The 14730-nt window shown below is 42.3% G+C and overlaps 1 protein-coding gene across 7 annotated transcripts in view; it reads left to right on the forward strand.

Moving 5' to 3' along the window:
• ABCC8 (ATP binding cassette subfamily C member 8) overlaps nt 1-14730 on the forward strand; it is an 84170-nt gene that overhangs the window by 26207 nt on the left and 43233 nt on the right. For all 7 annotated transcript variants that reach the window (XR_011141346.1, XM_068944919.1, XM_068944917.1 and 4 more), the window contains 8 exons: nt 270-404; nt 1888-2050; nt 8676-8716; nt 9033-9178; nt 12112-12217; nt 12440-12550; nt 14293-14368; nt 14454-14559. Coding sequence is in view for 6 of the 7 variants with exons in the window: in XM_068944919.1 (XP_068801020.1) it covers nt 270-404; nt 1888-2050; nt 8676-8716; nt 9033-9178; nt 12112-12217; nt 12440-12550; nt 14293-14368; nt 14454-14559 (884 nt within the window). In the remaining variant the exon portion in view is untranslated. The remainder of the gene's footprint in view (nt 1-269; nt 405-1887; nt 2051-8675; nt 8717-9032; nt 9179-12111; nt 12218-12439; nt 12551-14292; nt 14369-14453; nt 14560-14730) is intronic.

Genomic DNA, 14730 nt, shown 5'->3' on the forward strand with positions numbered 1-14730 from the left:
CACAGAGTCTCCAGATTGGAGAACTCTCTAGGTTTATTTAGTCTCTTAGTTTATTTAGTTATTTATTTATTAGATAAAGTATCTTGATTGCCCGTACGAAACTGCTTTTTCGGCCAGTGAGGCCGAACATATGAAGCTTGCAGGTAAGTTTAGTTGCAGTGAATTGTTGTTTTGAACATGCTGTCCAGTTACCCTGTGGTGGGTCTTTGTGGTGCATATACAGAGTGAGGTTATTCCAGGCTTTCCCCTCACTCTCTTTCTTCCAACAGATAATTGTAGGAGTTCTTCTGCTCTACTACCTTCTTGGAATCAGTGCCTTAATTGGAGCAGCAGTAATCATAGTACTTGCACCTGTTCAGTACTTTGTAGCAACAAAACTCTCACAGGCCCAGAGAAGCACATTGGTAAGTGTCTTCAAAATCATGCACTACGTAAATAATGCCTCTGGTATTTATACGTTGGTCCGTGTTTAGAATTGCAAAGCTAACCATCTGGCATTGACCAAGAGCTGATTCTCAAATGTTTCGTAATGCTCAAGAATGTCCAGTGCAGGAAAGTGAAAACGTGACAAACTTAAGTAGTGAAGATGCAATATATCTTGGATTTTATAATTTTCAATACTTTTTTTTTAAAAATCTTCAGGAAGTTCCTTAACAGCAAGTAACATAAGATTTTACTAACTTGCAAATGTAAATGAAATCAGTAATCACTGACTGAAATGCCGTTGTGCAGCCAGATGCTTGCCCTACATACAAATTCCAAGTAAATGAGTTTTGCAGGGCAATCTGTCCAAGGGAGAAAGGAAGAGTGCTGCATTGTAACCCAAACCCCAAACACAAGATAGAGGTGGAACTCACTCAAAGTGATTTATTTGTGTAACCTCTGGACAGTCTTAATTCCCACAGCATGCTCCTGAACTGGGGAGTTTGGAGGTCTGCTGAGCCACAGGCTGTTCCTTGATCCCTCACTTGGCTCATCTCTAATTTTTCTGAATCACCTGCATCACTGCTGAGAAAGTTACCTCAGTTTGTTGGAATTTCCATGCCCAGCTGCTCTGAACCTTATCCCCACACTTAGCAACTATTGGACTGCTAAGGAAGCCATATGAACCTGTAATGGAGCCAAGCAGCAGGATTTGCTTATTGAAATCTATTCTACCACAAACCTTGGGTGATAATGAGAGTGCACCTCATTATTCATGCACCTTCTTGTGTGAAAAGTAATGCGTTCACATTACTAGTATCCACCCATCTAGAAATGTAGCCAGCATCACCTAGAAATTCCTATGGGTGAGAGTGACGTGTTTTGTGGTAGGTATGTGTCCACTGTGCAGTGCCGTGTGGTACAAAGATCCCTGAGCTAAGCCTGAAAACTGGAAGCAGCATAACTTTACCAGTGCACTGTTGTTCCTGAGCCACTTGGCCCTGCTCAGAGTCAAGGCTCCCTACAGTGATCGCAGCTTCTTGCTAACGCAGCCTTGCTGCTTTGAAGCCTGGTAGCGCCATTTCCACGTGGGCAATGGTGTGCCCATTCATAGCGTGGTTGCTAGTTCTGTTCTCCTCTGTGCACTGCAAATGTGCCTGTTGAAAATCCAGTGGCTGTCATGAGAGACTGCCTTGCAAATGATCAGAAAGCTGACTGAGGAGTATAATTTTCAGTACCAGCAATGTGATTTAGAAGTACAAACCCACTGGCTTTTCACTTAGGAGCTCTAGGGAATCTCACCTCTGCAAAAAACAACAACAAAATATCTGAATGGACAGAGCTGGGAAAGTGTACTTGACTGATTACAAGGGGCTGCATACAATTTCTGTGTGGGAGCGTTGTGTTTAGTGGTCAGGTGCTTTAACTGTTCTCTTTAAATAAGAATTTGTGTTAATGTTGCAGGAGTACTCCAATGAGAGACTGAAGAAGACAAATGAGATGCTTCGAGGCATTAAGCTCCTTAAACTCTATGCTTGGGAACACATCTTTCACAGCAGTGTGGAGGAAACCAGACAAAAAGAAATGACTAGCCTCAAGGCTTTTGCCCTTTATACCTCCATATCCAGTAAGTCTCCTCCTTCATTCTAATCCACTCTTCAGTTGAAGTGCTACTACATTATTAGTTACTAATTAATTTACCATTTTTCAGTTGAGATCGTTTCAGTTGCTTTAGGCTCTAATCCCATGCTTCTTACTTTCTATTTAGTCAGATTTTCCTTTTAATTCAATAGAATTTTGCCTGTACAGGAAATAAGCCTACATGGGAGAGTCAAGATTAATGTTGCATAGCATTAGCTTTTCCAGAGAAAAGCTCTTAGGGGACAAGTGTTTCATAGCCTAGCCCCAGCAATACAACATGCAGGAAGAAGCCTATGTTAATGTTTATCTTTTTTTTTTTTTGATCTTGCATTTTGCACAATACAAGGCAAGACAATATCACGTGACAAGAAGCATGTGCTTCTGTTGAAGCTCCAACAGATGGTACTTAACACTTTCTCACTCAAAACCTGGTTCTGGTTGATTTTCTTGTAAAAACAGGTGGTTCTTACCAGAATTTCTTTATTCTGGAAAGGAAACTATGAGAATCATGGCACTTCCAGTATTCTATATCCAGATTAAGATTTCTTCTTTAGTCTCATGTCATCTTTCAAGCTGCTCTAAGGCATTTTGCCTCCTTTTCAAATGATCTAAGGCCAGCTGAACTCTGTAACTGAAGAGATCACATAGAACGTGTATAATTTGTACTATAATACTTTAGGAATAATTAGTCAGGTCATCCTGAAGAACACTGTTCAACTGCAAGATATTAATAAACTGAAAGCTTCTAGTGAGAGGTACTCAAATGCTATGAGTTGCCCGTACAAATATCTTCTAGACTAATAAAGCAGACTGCTCCTTAGGAAAATAAATTCCCATTTGGTTAGTGTTATCTGATCACATGCCCAAGAATTGTTCCAGTAACTTTCTACCCTGTCTTTCATATAGATAATGTAGTCTGAGGGCAAGATTCTGTTCCCATTGAAGTCGGAGGACGTTAAGTCGAGGTTTTCATTGAGTTCCATGAGACCGGAATTTCTCTCTGGGAGCCCTGGGCTCTCTGTGCTTGGAGGAGAGTTTCCATTTTAACACAAAACAGAATTCATCTGGAGTAGATGAGATGACCCAAATATCTAAATATGTTCTGTTGCTCCTTGAAACACTTGGTGTTTGCATTTATAGTCTTGTTTTATTGTGTATGATATTTATGCATATGTAAGGCAGAGTAAATCAGTTTACCAGCTGACATAAACCAGTACAGCTTTTTAATGTCCATGTTACCTATCATTTCATTTTATAAGGATTCATTTAGTTTCAGCCTAGGAGATCCTTACACTTTCATATTCTTAACAGGAGCACTGATCCATACAAACATATGCTTTGGCAGACTGTATAGGGAATATAAATATAGGAAAACTTGCTATTTTCTCATCAAAAGTATAAATAGAATGATAGACGTAATCAGCACAAAGCATTGTTTGCTAAGATTATACATCTTTTGGAGCTATATTTTGTGCAGCATTTGCATCCACAAGTGAGATGATAACACTCAGCATATCGGCTTCCTATAGCAACAGTTTAAAAATAAGATTATTTTAATAATACAGCGATAATTATTAAGATTCACAACAGTGATCCAAAACAATGCAAAATATGTCTTCAGACAATATTTAGATCGAGTAAAACTTTTTTGGATACTGTTTAATAATGTCTTGGCAATATAAGGAAATGAAAATTAATTTTTTGACCTCGGGGGGATTGTGCATTTCTTTCAGGCAAGCAACATTCATTAGACTGTCACTCTAGGTATATCCATGCTGAGGAAACAAGTGGTGCTTTCTAGATCCTGGGTCCAGGTGTGGACCTCACCTTTATCCTGACTGCATGTTGGGATGAGACCAAGGTACACAGTAGCTTCTCCTTCCATACATGGTTTCCTTAGTTTCGGTGGAAATCTGAGGGATATGGGGCACTCCCTGAGGGGGTGGAGGTGCAAATCAGCAGCTCCCCCAGTCCCAGTAGCCATGGGACCAAAACTGTGAAGCACACCTGCCTCTCAATATGAATTTAGGCACGTTCACTTAAATGACCAAGAGCCTCTGCGTTTAATCTCTAAGGTATGTCATTATCGGACATACTGTATTCTGTCATATGTGGGTATCACAGAATGAGATGGTGGAGTTCAGGATCCTGCGAGGAAGAAGCAGGGCAATAAGTAGGATCGCAACCCTGGACTTCAGGAGAGCTAACTTTGGCCTCTTCAGGGACCTACTTAGAGGAATCTCATGGAGTAGGGCCCTAGAAGGAAGAGGGATCCAAGAAAGCTGGTTAATATTCTAGTATCACCTCCTCCAGGCTCAAGATCGGTGCATCCAGCAAAGCGGGCAGGAGACCTGCATGGATGAGCAAGGAACTCCTGGCCAAACTCCAACAGAAGAAGGAAGTCTACAGAATGTGGCAAAGGGGACAGGCCACTTGGGAGGAATACAAGGACGTTGTCAGAGTGTGCAGGGATGCGACAAGGAAGGCTAAGGCCCAGTTGGAATTAAATCTGGCAAGGGATGTCAAGGACAACAAGAAGGGCTTCTTCAAATACATCAATAGCAAAAGGAAGACTAGGGAAAACGTGGGCCCGCCGCTGAATGGGGTGGGTGCCCTGGTAATGAAGGATACAGAGAAGGCAGAGTTACTGAATGCTGCCTTTGCTTCAGTCTTCACTGCTAAGGTCAGTCCTCAGGAATTCCAGACCCTGGGGACAAGAGAGGAAGGCTGGAGAAAGGAAGACCCTCCCTTGGTTGAGGAAGATCAGGTTAGAGATCTTTTGTCCAAACTTGACACCCACAAATCTGTGGGCCCTGACGGGATGCACCCGCGAGTGCTGAGGGAGCTGGCGGATGTTATCTCTAGGCCACTCTCCATGATCTTGGAAAGGTCCTGGAGACCAGGAGAGGTGCCTGAGGCCTGGGAGAAAGCCAGTGTCACCCCAGTCTTCAGAAAGGGCAAGAAGGAGAAGCCAGGAAACTACAGGCCTGTCAGCCTCACCTCCATCCCTGGAAAGGTGATGGAACAGCTCATCGTGGAGGTCCTCACTAAGCATCTGGAGGACAAGAAGGTGATCAGGAGTAGTCAGCCTGGATTCACCAAAGGGAAATCATGCTTGACCAGTCTGATAGCCTTCTCTGATGGAATGGCTGGCTGGGTAGATGAGGGCAGAGCAGTGGCTGTTGTCTGTGTGGACTTCAGCCAGGCTTTGGACCCTGTCTCCCATCACATGCTCCTAGGTAAACTCAGGAAGCGTGGGTTAGCCGGGTGGACGGTGAGGTGGCTTGAGAACTGGCTGGATGGCCGAGCTCCGAGGGTTGTGGTCAGTGGTGCGGAGTCAAGTTGGAGGCCTGTGGCTAGTGGTGTCCCGCAGGGGTCAGTGCTGGGTCCAGTCTTGTTCAATGTATTCATCAGTGACCTGGAGGAAGGCACAGAGTGCACCCTCAGCAAGTTTGCTGATGATAGTAAACTGGGGGGAGTGGCTGACACCCCAGAAGACTGTGCTGCCATTGAGAGGGACCTGGACAGGCTGGAGAGCTGGGCGGAGAGGAACCTCCTGAAGTTCAACAAAGGCAAGTGCGGGATCCTGCACCTAGGGAGGAATAACCCCAGGCACCAGTACAGGTTGGGGGTTGACCTGCTGGAAATCAGCTCTGCCGAGAAGGACCTGGGGGTGCTGGTGGACAACAAGTTAAGCAAGAGGCAGCAGTGTGGCCTGGTGGCCAAGAAGGCCAATGGGATCCTGGGGTGCATTAGGCAGAGTGTTGCCAGCAGGTGGAGGGAGGTGATTCTGCCCCTCTCCTCAGCCCTGGTGAGGCCTCACCTGGAGTACTGTGTCCAGTTGTGGGCTCCCCAGTACAAGAGAGACATGGCGTTACTGGAGAGAGTCCAGCGGAGGGCTACCAAGATGATGAGGGGACTGAAGCATCTCTCCTCTGAAGAAAGACTGAGGGAGCTGGGCCTGTTCAGCCTGGAGAAGAGAAGATTGAGAGGCGATCTCATCAATGTGTACAAGTATCTGAAGGGGGGGTGTCGAGAGGATGAGGCCAGACTCTTCTCCGTGGTGCCCAGCGACAGGACAAGAGGCAACGGGCACAAACTGCAGCACAGGCAGTTCAGTCTGAACACGAGGAGAACCTTCTTTGCTGTGAGGGTGACAGAGCACTGGAGCAGGTTGCCCAGAGAGGCTGTGGAATCTCTGTCCTTGGAGATATTCAAATGCCATGTGGACATGATCCTGGGCAACATGCTCTAGAGGACCCTGCTTGAGCAGGGGAGTTGGACTAGATGATCTCCAGAGGTCCCTTCCAACCTCAACCGTTCTGTGATTCTGTGATTCTGATATGCGCTGCACACGGCTCAACATGTATTGCCTCCTAAAGATGTAATGATAATATGTTCACTTTCTAGCTCTCTTTCTCTGCCTTATATATTAATTATTTGCAATATGCAGTAGATAATGACTGTATCATTTCATTTTTTTAAGTAAGGAAAAAAAAGGACAGGGATGCCCAGATTTTTATGTCCTATCGGTCACAAGAGAAGGTGAGCATTTCCTATAGCAACAAGAGAACAGTAAAGAGGTTTTTTTTTTCTTTGGTTTGGTTTAAAATGCAGTTTTGAATGGGCTCTTAAATTATTTTCCAAGTATACTTAGCTGTTAACATAAATTAAAGAACATGGTTGGATCTCATTCTATTCAGGAGAAATAGGTTTGTGGCTTGGCTTACAGAAAATGCATCTACAAATTTCAAGGCAGTGTTGGCTAGATTGCAAGAGAACTTCAAGATTTAGCATGGAAATTGTTTCTCTGTCTGCCTCCTCCCTGTGCCTAGATACATTTTGTACCTTAATTGTTCATGGGTACTGTAAGAACGAGTATGAACATTAGCTCTTCCTATTTTGATTGTGCAGTAAAATTGAACAAAGGTCAAAACGGAAAGGTTGCCATATACATGAAATTTTATCCTCAGGCAGTGATAGAGGGGACAGGAGTTGGGAGTTGGGGATATGATCGTAGCTATGGTTCTGACTCAAACAAAGTCCTAAATGGACAAGTGGTTATTGTAGCATTGCTAATCCACATTGCTGTCCACATTGCCTAGAAGAGGTCCCTGTGCAGAAATTGCAACCGTCTGTTTAGTAACCTCTAAAGGGTATAGAGTATGACTTGCTGTAGTGAGGGAATCCAGGGCACTGAGACAAACACTGCTAGAGGTCAGGGTGGAAACTAATTTATTATCTGCATTTAGTAACTCCAGGCCCAGCTGAAATCAGAGCTCTGCCACATTTAGATACAGTTAGAATCTATGTCAAGATTCCCAAGGATATTCACAGTCAAAACAGCCAAACCTGACAAAGCAAGTGTAATTATGCCTATCTAAAGCAAATAAGCCACTTAGTTCAACTTTCTGTAGCAATCTGTCAGTGGCAGCACAGGGCTCTGTGCCAATTCCCATCCAAAATATGCCTGCAGTTTTTGGGGTGGCTTTCAGCCCTTTGTGCTAAATGTGGTTTGGCTGACGTAACTAGCTTAAATATGTCTACCTCACATCTATCTAGATTCTCCTAGCAAGATCAAACAACTTGCCTGTGGTCAAAGAATAGTTCAGGGACAGAGACTAACATCCGAGCCTCTGAAGCTTCAGCCTTACCACGAGAACATCCTTTCTTCCTTAGTGGAACTGAACTCCAGCTCTGTCTTTGTTATTGTGGATCCGCTTTCTATTCTGGAATAAACAATCTATTCTGGAATAAACAATCTATCCCTTTTCTTTGCTGCTGCGATATAACCATGCCTCTATGAAAAGCTCATTAGAAGAAGCTTTTACTATGAAACTAAGGGTAACAGGAACCAGGAGCCTTGACCATAACTTAAAGATTTTACTGAGTAAAGAACTTTTGTGACACCATGGTTATCTACTGCACAAAAAACTACCAGGAAAAGAGCAAATTAGGTAAATCCTCTACAAGAATAAAATGTTTAAGTCAGTAACACAATGCTGCACTGCAAGGGTGCCAAGCTTTCCTGACCCTTTGAGCTGCATCCCAAAAGGTCAGAGGGCCGCAAGGCCCTGCACTTAAGAAGAACTGCCGCAGAAGTAGGCCACAAGCACTATATGCCAGTGGGTGTCCCAAGAGGTCCTGCTGCTGGGCTATGGGATGGGGCAGAGATAGGTGTGTGGCCAGCCTGCATGGCAGCCTCAGTGGTGTGACTTGTCCAGCCTCTGCCAAGTCCTCTCCTCTCGCTGTCAGAGTTTCAAATCGTCTGCCAGACCTTGTGCCAGCTCAGCCCTTCTATCTGTCGTGGGACAGAGACTTGCAAGGGCCTCGCACCTCAGCTGCTCACAAGCTGATAGCAGCTTAAAAAATGCAGGTTGGTCATCTCTTCTAGAGTGCACTGAAACGTTCTGTGTATTCAGGTAATGTGAAGAGAAGTAAACTGTAGGCATTTAAAAAAATGTACTGATGTGTGTAGACAGTTGTGCTTTTTTCCTGTTTTGAGTGTAGAAAATACCATTGCAAGCTAGTGCTAGTAATATTTTAGCAACATTTAGTTTGTATCTGAATGGAAATTGTGTCTAAATGTTCCTACATGTTTTCCTTCACAGTCTTTATGAATGCAGCAATACCAATTGCAGCTGTACTTATAGTAAGTATGGACTTTTCTAAGGAGTGTTAATTACAACTGCATTTTCAAATATAAGTGATGTGGAAATGAGGAAGAGAAGAAAAGGATGCAGCCCTGCTATACAATTACAGTCTCTCTGGGAGAGAATGGAAAATACATACTTGTCACCCGTGACCAGAAGCAGACAGGAGTATACAGCACTGCCCAAACCATTAAGAGAATATAAATTATGATGCTGATATAAGCAATAGTAAATGAAATGTTTGTGAAACATGAAGTGTTAATGTGTTTCCTTCTTCAAGACTAAATAGTGATGATAACATCTGTATCTTTGTAGACATTTGTGGTCCACGCTCATCTGACAAGAAATGCTGACTTCTCCCCATCTGTGGCCTTTGCCTCCATCTCCCTCTTTCATATTCTTGTGTCTCCCTTGTTCCTGCTCTCCAGCGTGGTCAGATCCACAGTCAAAGCATTAGTAAGGTGAGAACTGTAAAATGAATCTCTTTCCTCCCGCTTCTGAGAGTATGACTTTTATTCCGTTTCCGATTGTAAGCTTAGAAATAAGGTGGAGATTATTTATCAGGCGTTTTTGTATGTTGCCTCCCAACTTTCTACCTTGCATATATTCCTTGATTGTAGCATGTAGGCTGAGTTCTTTGCTCATACATTTGTCACAACCACTGCTTTGTGGTCCACAGTTAATATTTCTTTGTATAGAATGAGTTGAGCTGTGCTGGATACTGCACACTATGTATGTGTGGAAACAAGAAAGGAGGTGAAGCTCACTGAAGATTCGGTTTTGTAAATCACCTAGATGTTTCCCTCCCACATCAAGCATGTAGAAGGGAATGAGATCATCCCAGAAACACATGCATTTCAAAGTGTGTCATTTGGGCTGTGCTGTCCCTCTTCCCCACTGCCTGGGAGGTTGCTGGTTGTTGGAGAATTAGACTTTTACAGAAAATTGTAAACATAAAAATCCTTATGTTAATGGTGGGAGTAAGTTAATGACTAAATGTCTGTTCTAAACTAGAAGAATTTTGACTTTTTAATGAACAGTTAACCTGAGTGTTCAAAAACTGAAATAACAACCAGCTCTACTTTCTTTCTTTCTTTCTGTAGAGCTGTTTGTCTAACTGGGAGTTTTACTTTGTCAAGTATCAATAGATGTGTATAAAAAACTCTTAATGCTTTTCATATTCAGTGTAACTCTCCTTATTGATGAGGGAGGGAGAGAAGGTTTGGGCTTTATTTAAACCTCTTTGTGACCTCCAGTGTAGCTCTCTAAAAGCTTGTCTAAACAATGGGAAAGATACCACCCCTAGCTTTATTGCCTTTGTGCTGCTTTGGAGATGGAAAGGGGACGATAGCAGGAAGCCAAGGTTGCCCTCAGTGTTGTAGAATTACCCAACAGTGCAAAGTCACGGCTGTGTCCTCTCTCCTAACAAGTGTGAAATCTGAGACTTTCAGCAGCTGGCATGAAATGTTCTGCAGCCACTATGGTTGTCTCTAGGGCCATAGCAAATTGTCGTGCTGGGATTGCAGCCAGCAAAGTATTTGGGGACCCGTTCTGGCACTGGTAACAGACACTTATTTAGGCTTGTCTAAGGATTTATTTGTAAATGAGTTCTGTGCCAGTTAACGGCAAAGTGATGATTCTAATACAATTAGTATCAACCAAATACTGATAGTTGCTAGCTGGGAGATGTTTATGAGTTATTCTGTCATTATCTTCTTATTAGGAAGCTACTGCCCCGCTATTTGCAGTTCAGACAGGAATCCCCTGGCTCAAACTGTGTAATGAAGTTGGCATATTCCCTGTCTTCCTAGCTATCTGTATCGAAGCAGTTCAGGTAATGTCCCAGAGTGCATTGCTCTGTGCTGCCGCTGATGCTACTCTACATTCTATCTTCTGAGTACGCTGTCCTTCAGTGAAATACTTCAGAAGCATATCCCAGATATTTTCAACCCATATGCAAACTTTGCAATTTATGGGCTGAGGGAGTTTGCTTCTGATTGAGGGAGGGAACCACTGAAGGTGAGAAATTCTGTTACCTCTTTGAAAAATATTTGTAATACAAAAGTGTTTGTGCTATTAAAAATAAAACTAAGCAGCCAATTGATGTATTTTGTAGGTGTGAGGTCTTCAAGGACGAAGGATATTGTGTGCAATTTTCCTTCAGCAGAAAGGTCAGATAGCAACACTGACATTGTGTATCTAACTGTGTTTAATATGAAACCACTTTTTCAGTCAGCTGTTCAAATAACAGCCATATTATAATCAATACGTCCATTCAGAGAGTTAAAAATAAGGTCCCAGTGGAGATACTGGAATTCTAGTAATTATAATTTCAACCCGTGAAATTGCTGTGTCACCTGGAGCTCTGCAGTAGACATGCTTTTAATCTATTACATTATAGAAAGTGTGACAGCCTGAAGTATGAGTTGCTGCCTCTAACAGAAGATTTTTTCACAGTTATAAGTCACTGTTTTTCCTCAGTACCTGCCACAGGAGAAGCAATAGCAGAATTAGATGGAATATTGGGCAGGGCGCTTGCAGAGAAAAGGATTGATGTTTAGACTACAGCCACCTTGATGCGCAATCAGGGAGCAGAGAGCACAACTCAAACTATCAGTTGGCTTGATAAAGACATGGTTTTATACGGATGTGCATGGTGCAAGAGCATGTTTACTGTCTTCTCTTCCTCCCCCTCTAGATGCTGGTGCAGATACATAGGGGACTTTACTGTCTTGCTGTCTACATATTCAGAACAGATATTCAAGCGTCAGAATGGTTTGCCTACAGCAAGTGTAGGTGCAGCTGCATGCCAACCTTATGGGCAGTGACTAAACCACTGTTCAGTTTATTTAAAGACGTTAAAAATGTTCTGTTAAGCATCTGGTTCACTGAACTAAAAAGATCGTTCCTAGCACTGTTTTCTAGAGCTTTGTGCAATCTAGACTTAGATAGCTCTATTTCATCAAACTCCTAGCGCTTGTAAGACTATTCAGTAGAACTGCCTGTGCGGCACTTCTGTAACATAAATGACGTTAATTCTTCTACTTTGGCGTTTGGCTTCAACAAAAAGCCACAGTTAGAGCTAGTCTCCATCACACTGAATGGTTGAAAAAATCTTTTATGTAATTTCTCTGATAGTATCAGAAGAGCAAAGATTTAAGCATCTGCACAAACTACTAAAAAGTCATAGCTCTTAACAGATAACAGAGTGCATTTTGTCAACTTCCTTGCAATAACATCTCCCAGCAGGTTTTTATAGGCCTCTAACAAAAGGAAAACCACACAGCAGACAACAGTTGCAGGAGCGCTGAAGGGAGCGCTCTACAATAAACACTGCAGTGAACAAAAGTTTTGTATTCCAGATTGAGCTGTAGTTCCTTTTTTCCCCTTTCAGTGTGCAGAAACTGAGTGAATTCTTGTCAAGTGAAGAAATTGGAGAAGAGCATGATAAATGTTCAGAGCTAAGAAGTGCAGATAATCACAGCAAATACCAGGCAGTGGTGAGTGATAATGTTTAGTTGTAGTTGAAGTGTCTGGAGTGATTTGCTCCGAGACTAAATTTTTTACTTTTCTACTTCCTACTAATTATTTCTTGCAATTGCAAAAACTCATTTCAACATCCTGTACTTGATGTGGATAATAACATGGTCGCTTGTGTTTAGGATACTTTGCTGGTATTGCCACCAATTATTGTATATTTCTGTCTTCCTGATTTTGCACAGCCCCTCAAAGTTGTTAACCGCAAGAGGCCTGCCAGAGAGGACTGGAACAATTACAGCTCTCACATGAGAAGACCCATTAACATCACAGAAGCGGATGATTTTTGTGTAAAGGTGATATAAAGGTCACTCTAATAACACTGTTGCTATAGTTGACTAATAATCACTTTTATATTCTGATGGCAGAGTTTCACATTCAAGAACTAACATTTGATTTGAGGCTGTCAAACACTTCAGCTTATATCAAAGATTAACCTCCGCCTTTCTTTCCTATTGCCTTTCACTTTAAGAATTGACTACTGACTTTCATGTTATGGTTAGCTGTGTATATCCTCTCTAGAGCTTGCGCAGCAATTTTCCCTTTGAAATGTTTAAGTCATTAGTCCTGTTTTCATGACAAGAATCTTTAGCTTCTCCAAAGAAAGAATTAGAATTGCCCATCACACTTGGAAGACTGTTCTTGATTTGCTATAGAAAGTCATAAGTAATACAAATCCCGATGGTTGTTATAGTGATGAGGCTATTTGTTTAGCACATCTGCTATCAGATATGCATTTCTGGCACAAGAGAATGAATAATTCAATTTAATGGGACTAAGTAGGATGACTGGTTAGTGCATTCAGCGTTTTTTAGAGATTCTCTTTGCACATCCCGCCTTGGTGCAGAATCCTTCTTGAATAGACTATAGGAAGATAAGAGGAAAATTTGAAAGAGGGTTTGAGGGGGTTTTTTGTTTGTTGTTTGTTTTTTGTCTCATTTTCTTTTTGGAACAAAAGAGGCAGCCTGGCGTGACAAGAAAGGATTTTGTTGCAAAGGGGAGGCTAGAGCAGTAAGCTCTGTAAGGACAGTATTTTTAGGATCCGAATCCAAGGAGAGGATCAGCTATCATCTCTGGCTCCATCTGCTGACACCGTCGTCAGAGGCAGCTAACCAGCCCCTGGGCCAGGGAACTTCTGTAGTTCTGTCTGTCTGCTGCCCGTTTTCCATGAAGGAGATTTTTTTGAGAGGATTCTTTGGCTGTCTTTGTTAATCAAGAGGGAAGAATGCCATATTTGCTTTCACTCATTTTTTTCAGATTGTTTCCCAAGATGAAGGTATCATTTTTGTTCTCCAGTGGAATTTAGCTTCAGGATAGAATAAATGAGTCCCATTCCACTATCTTCTCAGATCAAAAAATGTTGTACCTTACATTGCTGAAAGCCTTTGAACTTCAGTTGTTCTCAAAAAGTGAGTGAGAGGAGAACAGGGCCCAGTATATACATAGAGCTGTGAAATAGCCTTTTTTTTTTTTCTTTTAATAAAAAGATTGGCTCTTTCTAGGCAATGCCTATGTTACCTATAACAGAGAATCATATCAGAAATCCTAAGGAAAATATTATAATAGGCAGCAACATCGAATTTCTGTGGAAAATTCCACAAATGTGCTTGGAACCTGGACTGCACAATTGCTGTATATGCTGCAATATGTCAGGAGCGACATCTGCTGCAATGCAGAGAGCAAACCAAGACCCTGTCAAACATTTAATCATGTTGGAATCATTTCACTTATTTCATGAACCCACCTTACAAATAACAAAACAAAACAAACCCTAAAGAGCCACAGAAAATTTTTCACAGGAGTTTTCCACAATTTTCTAATTGTTGGGCTCGCTTGGGTTCAGAGATTCTTGCACATCAGAAGACAGACTTTTAAAAAAACAAGTCACTTGAAAATCTGTTTCCTGTCTTGGGCAAAGGGTAGCTCTGCTCCTACGCTCAGTGTAATGAAAACAATAGAAGTGTCTCTGATATGCTGAAAAAAGAAGTCAGCCCTGTAACTTCTTTTCTGTTTCTCATTCGTTTCTGTCTTTGCGTAGATCACAAATGGATTTTTCACTTGGACACCCGAGGGTCCTCCAGCATTGTCCAACATTGATATCCGAATCCCTCAAGGTACAAAATCACAACAGATACACAGAATAAAGTGGGGTGAGCATCTGGTAAATCAGAAGCTTATATCTGCTTCCCTCTCTCATAGGTCAGCTAACAATGATTGTAGGACAGGTCGGCTGTGGTAAGTCATCTCTCTTGCTAGCCACACTTGGTGAGATGCAGAAGATCTCTGGCAACATATTCTGGAGCAGGTAGTGCTATTTAAAAGTTCAGGCTTGAGTTGAGTAGTAATACAGAAAAAGGTCAAAATCTACCCTGGGAACCTTTTGTTGTTCTTGTGGAGTTGTGGGTTTTGTAGGTGTACAGTCAAGAGAAAAATCTTGCCCTAAAGGAAGGGAGGCACGTCAGAAAGACTCCACAGC

The sequence above is a fragment of the Struthio camelus genome, chromosome 5 (genome assembly GCF_040807025.1).
Source record: "Struthio camelus isolate bStrCam1 chromosome 5, bStrCam1.hap1, whole genome shotgun sequence".
Taxonomy (NCBI): domain Eukaryota; kingdom Metazoa; phylum Chordata; class Aves; order Struthioniformes; family Struthionidae; genus Struthio; species Struthio camelus.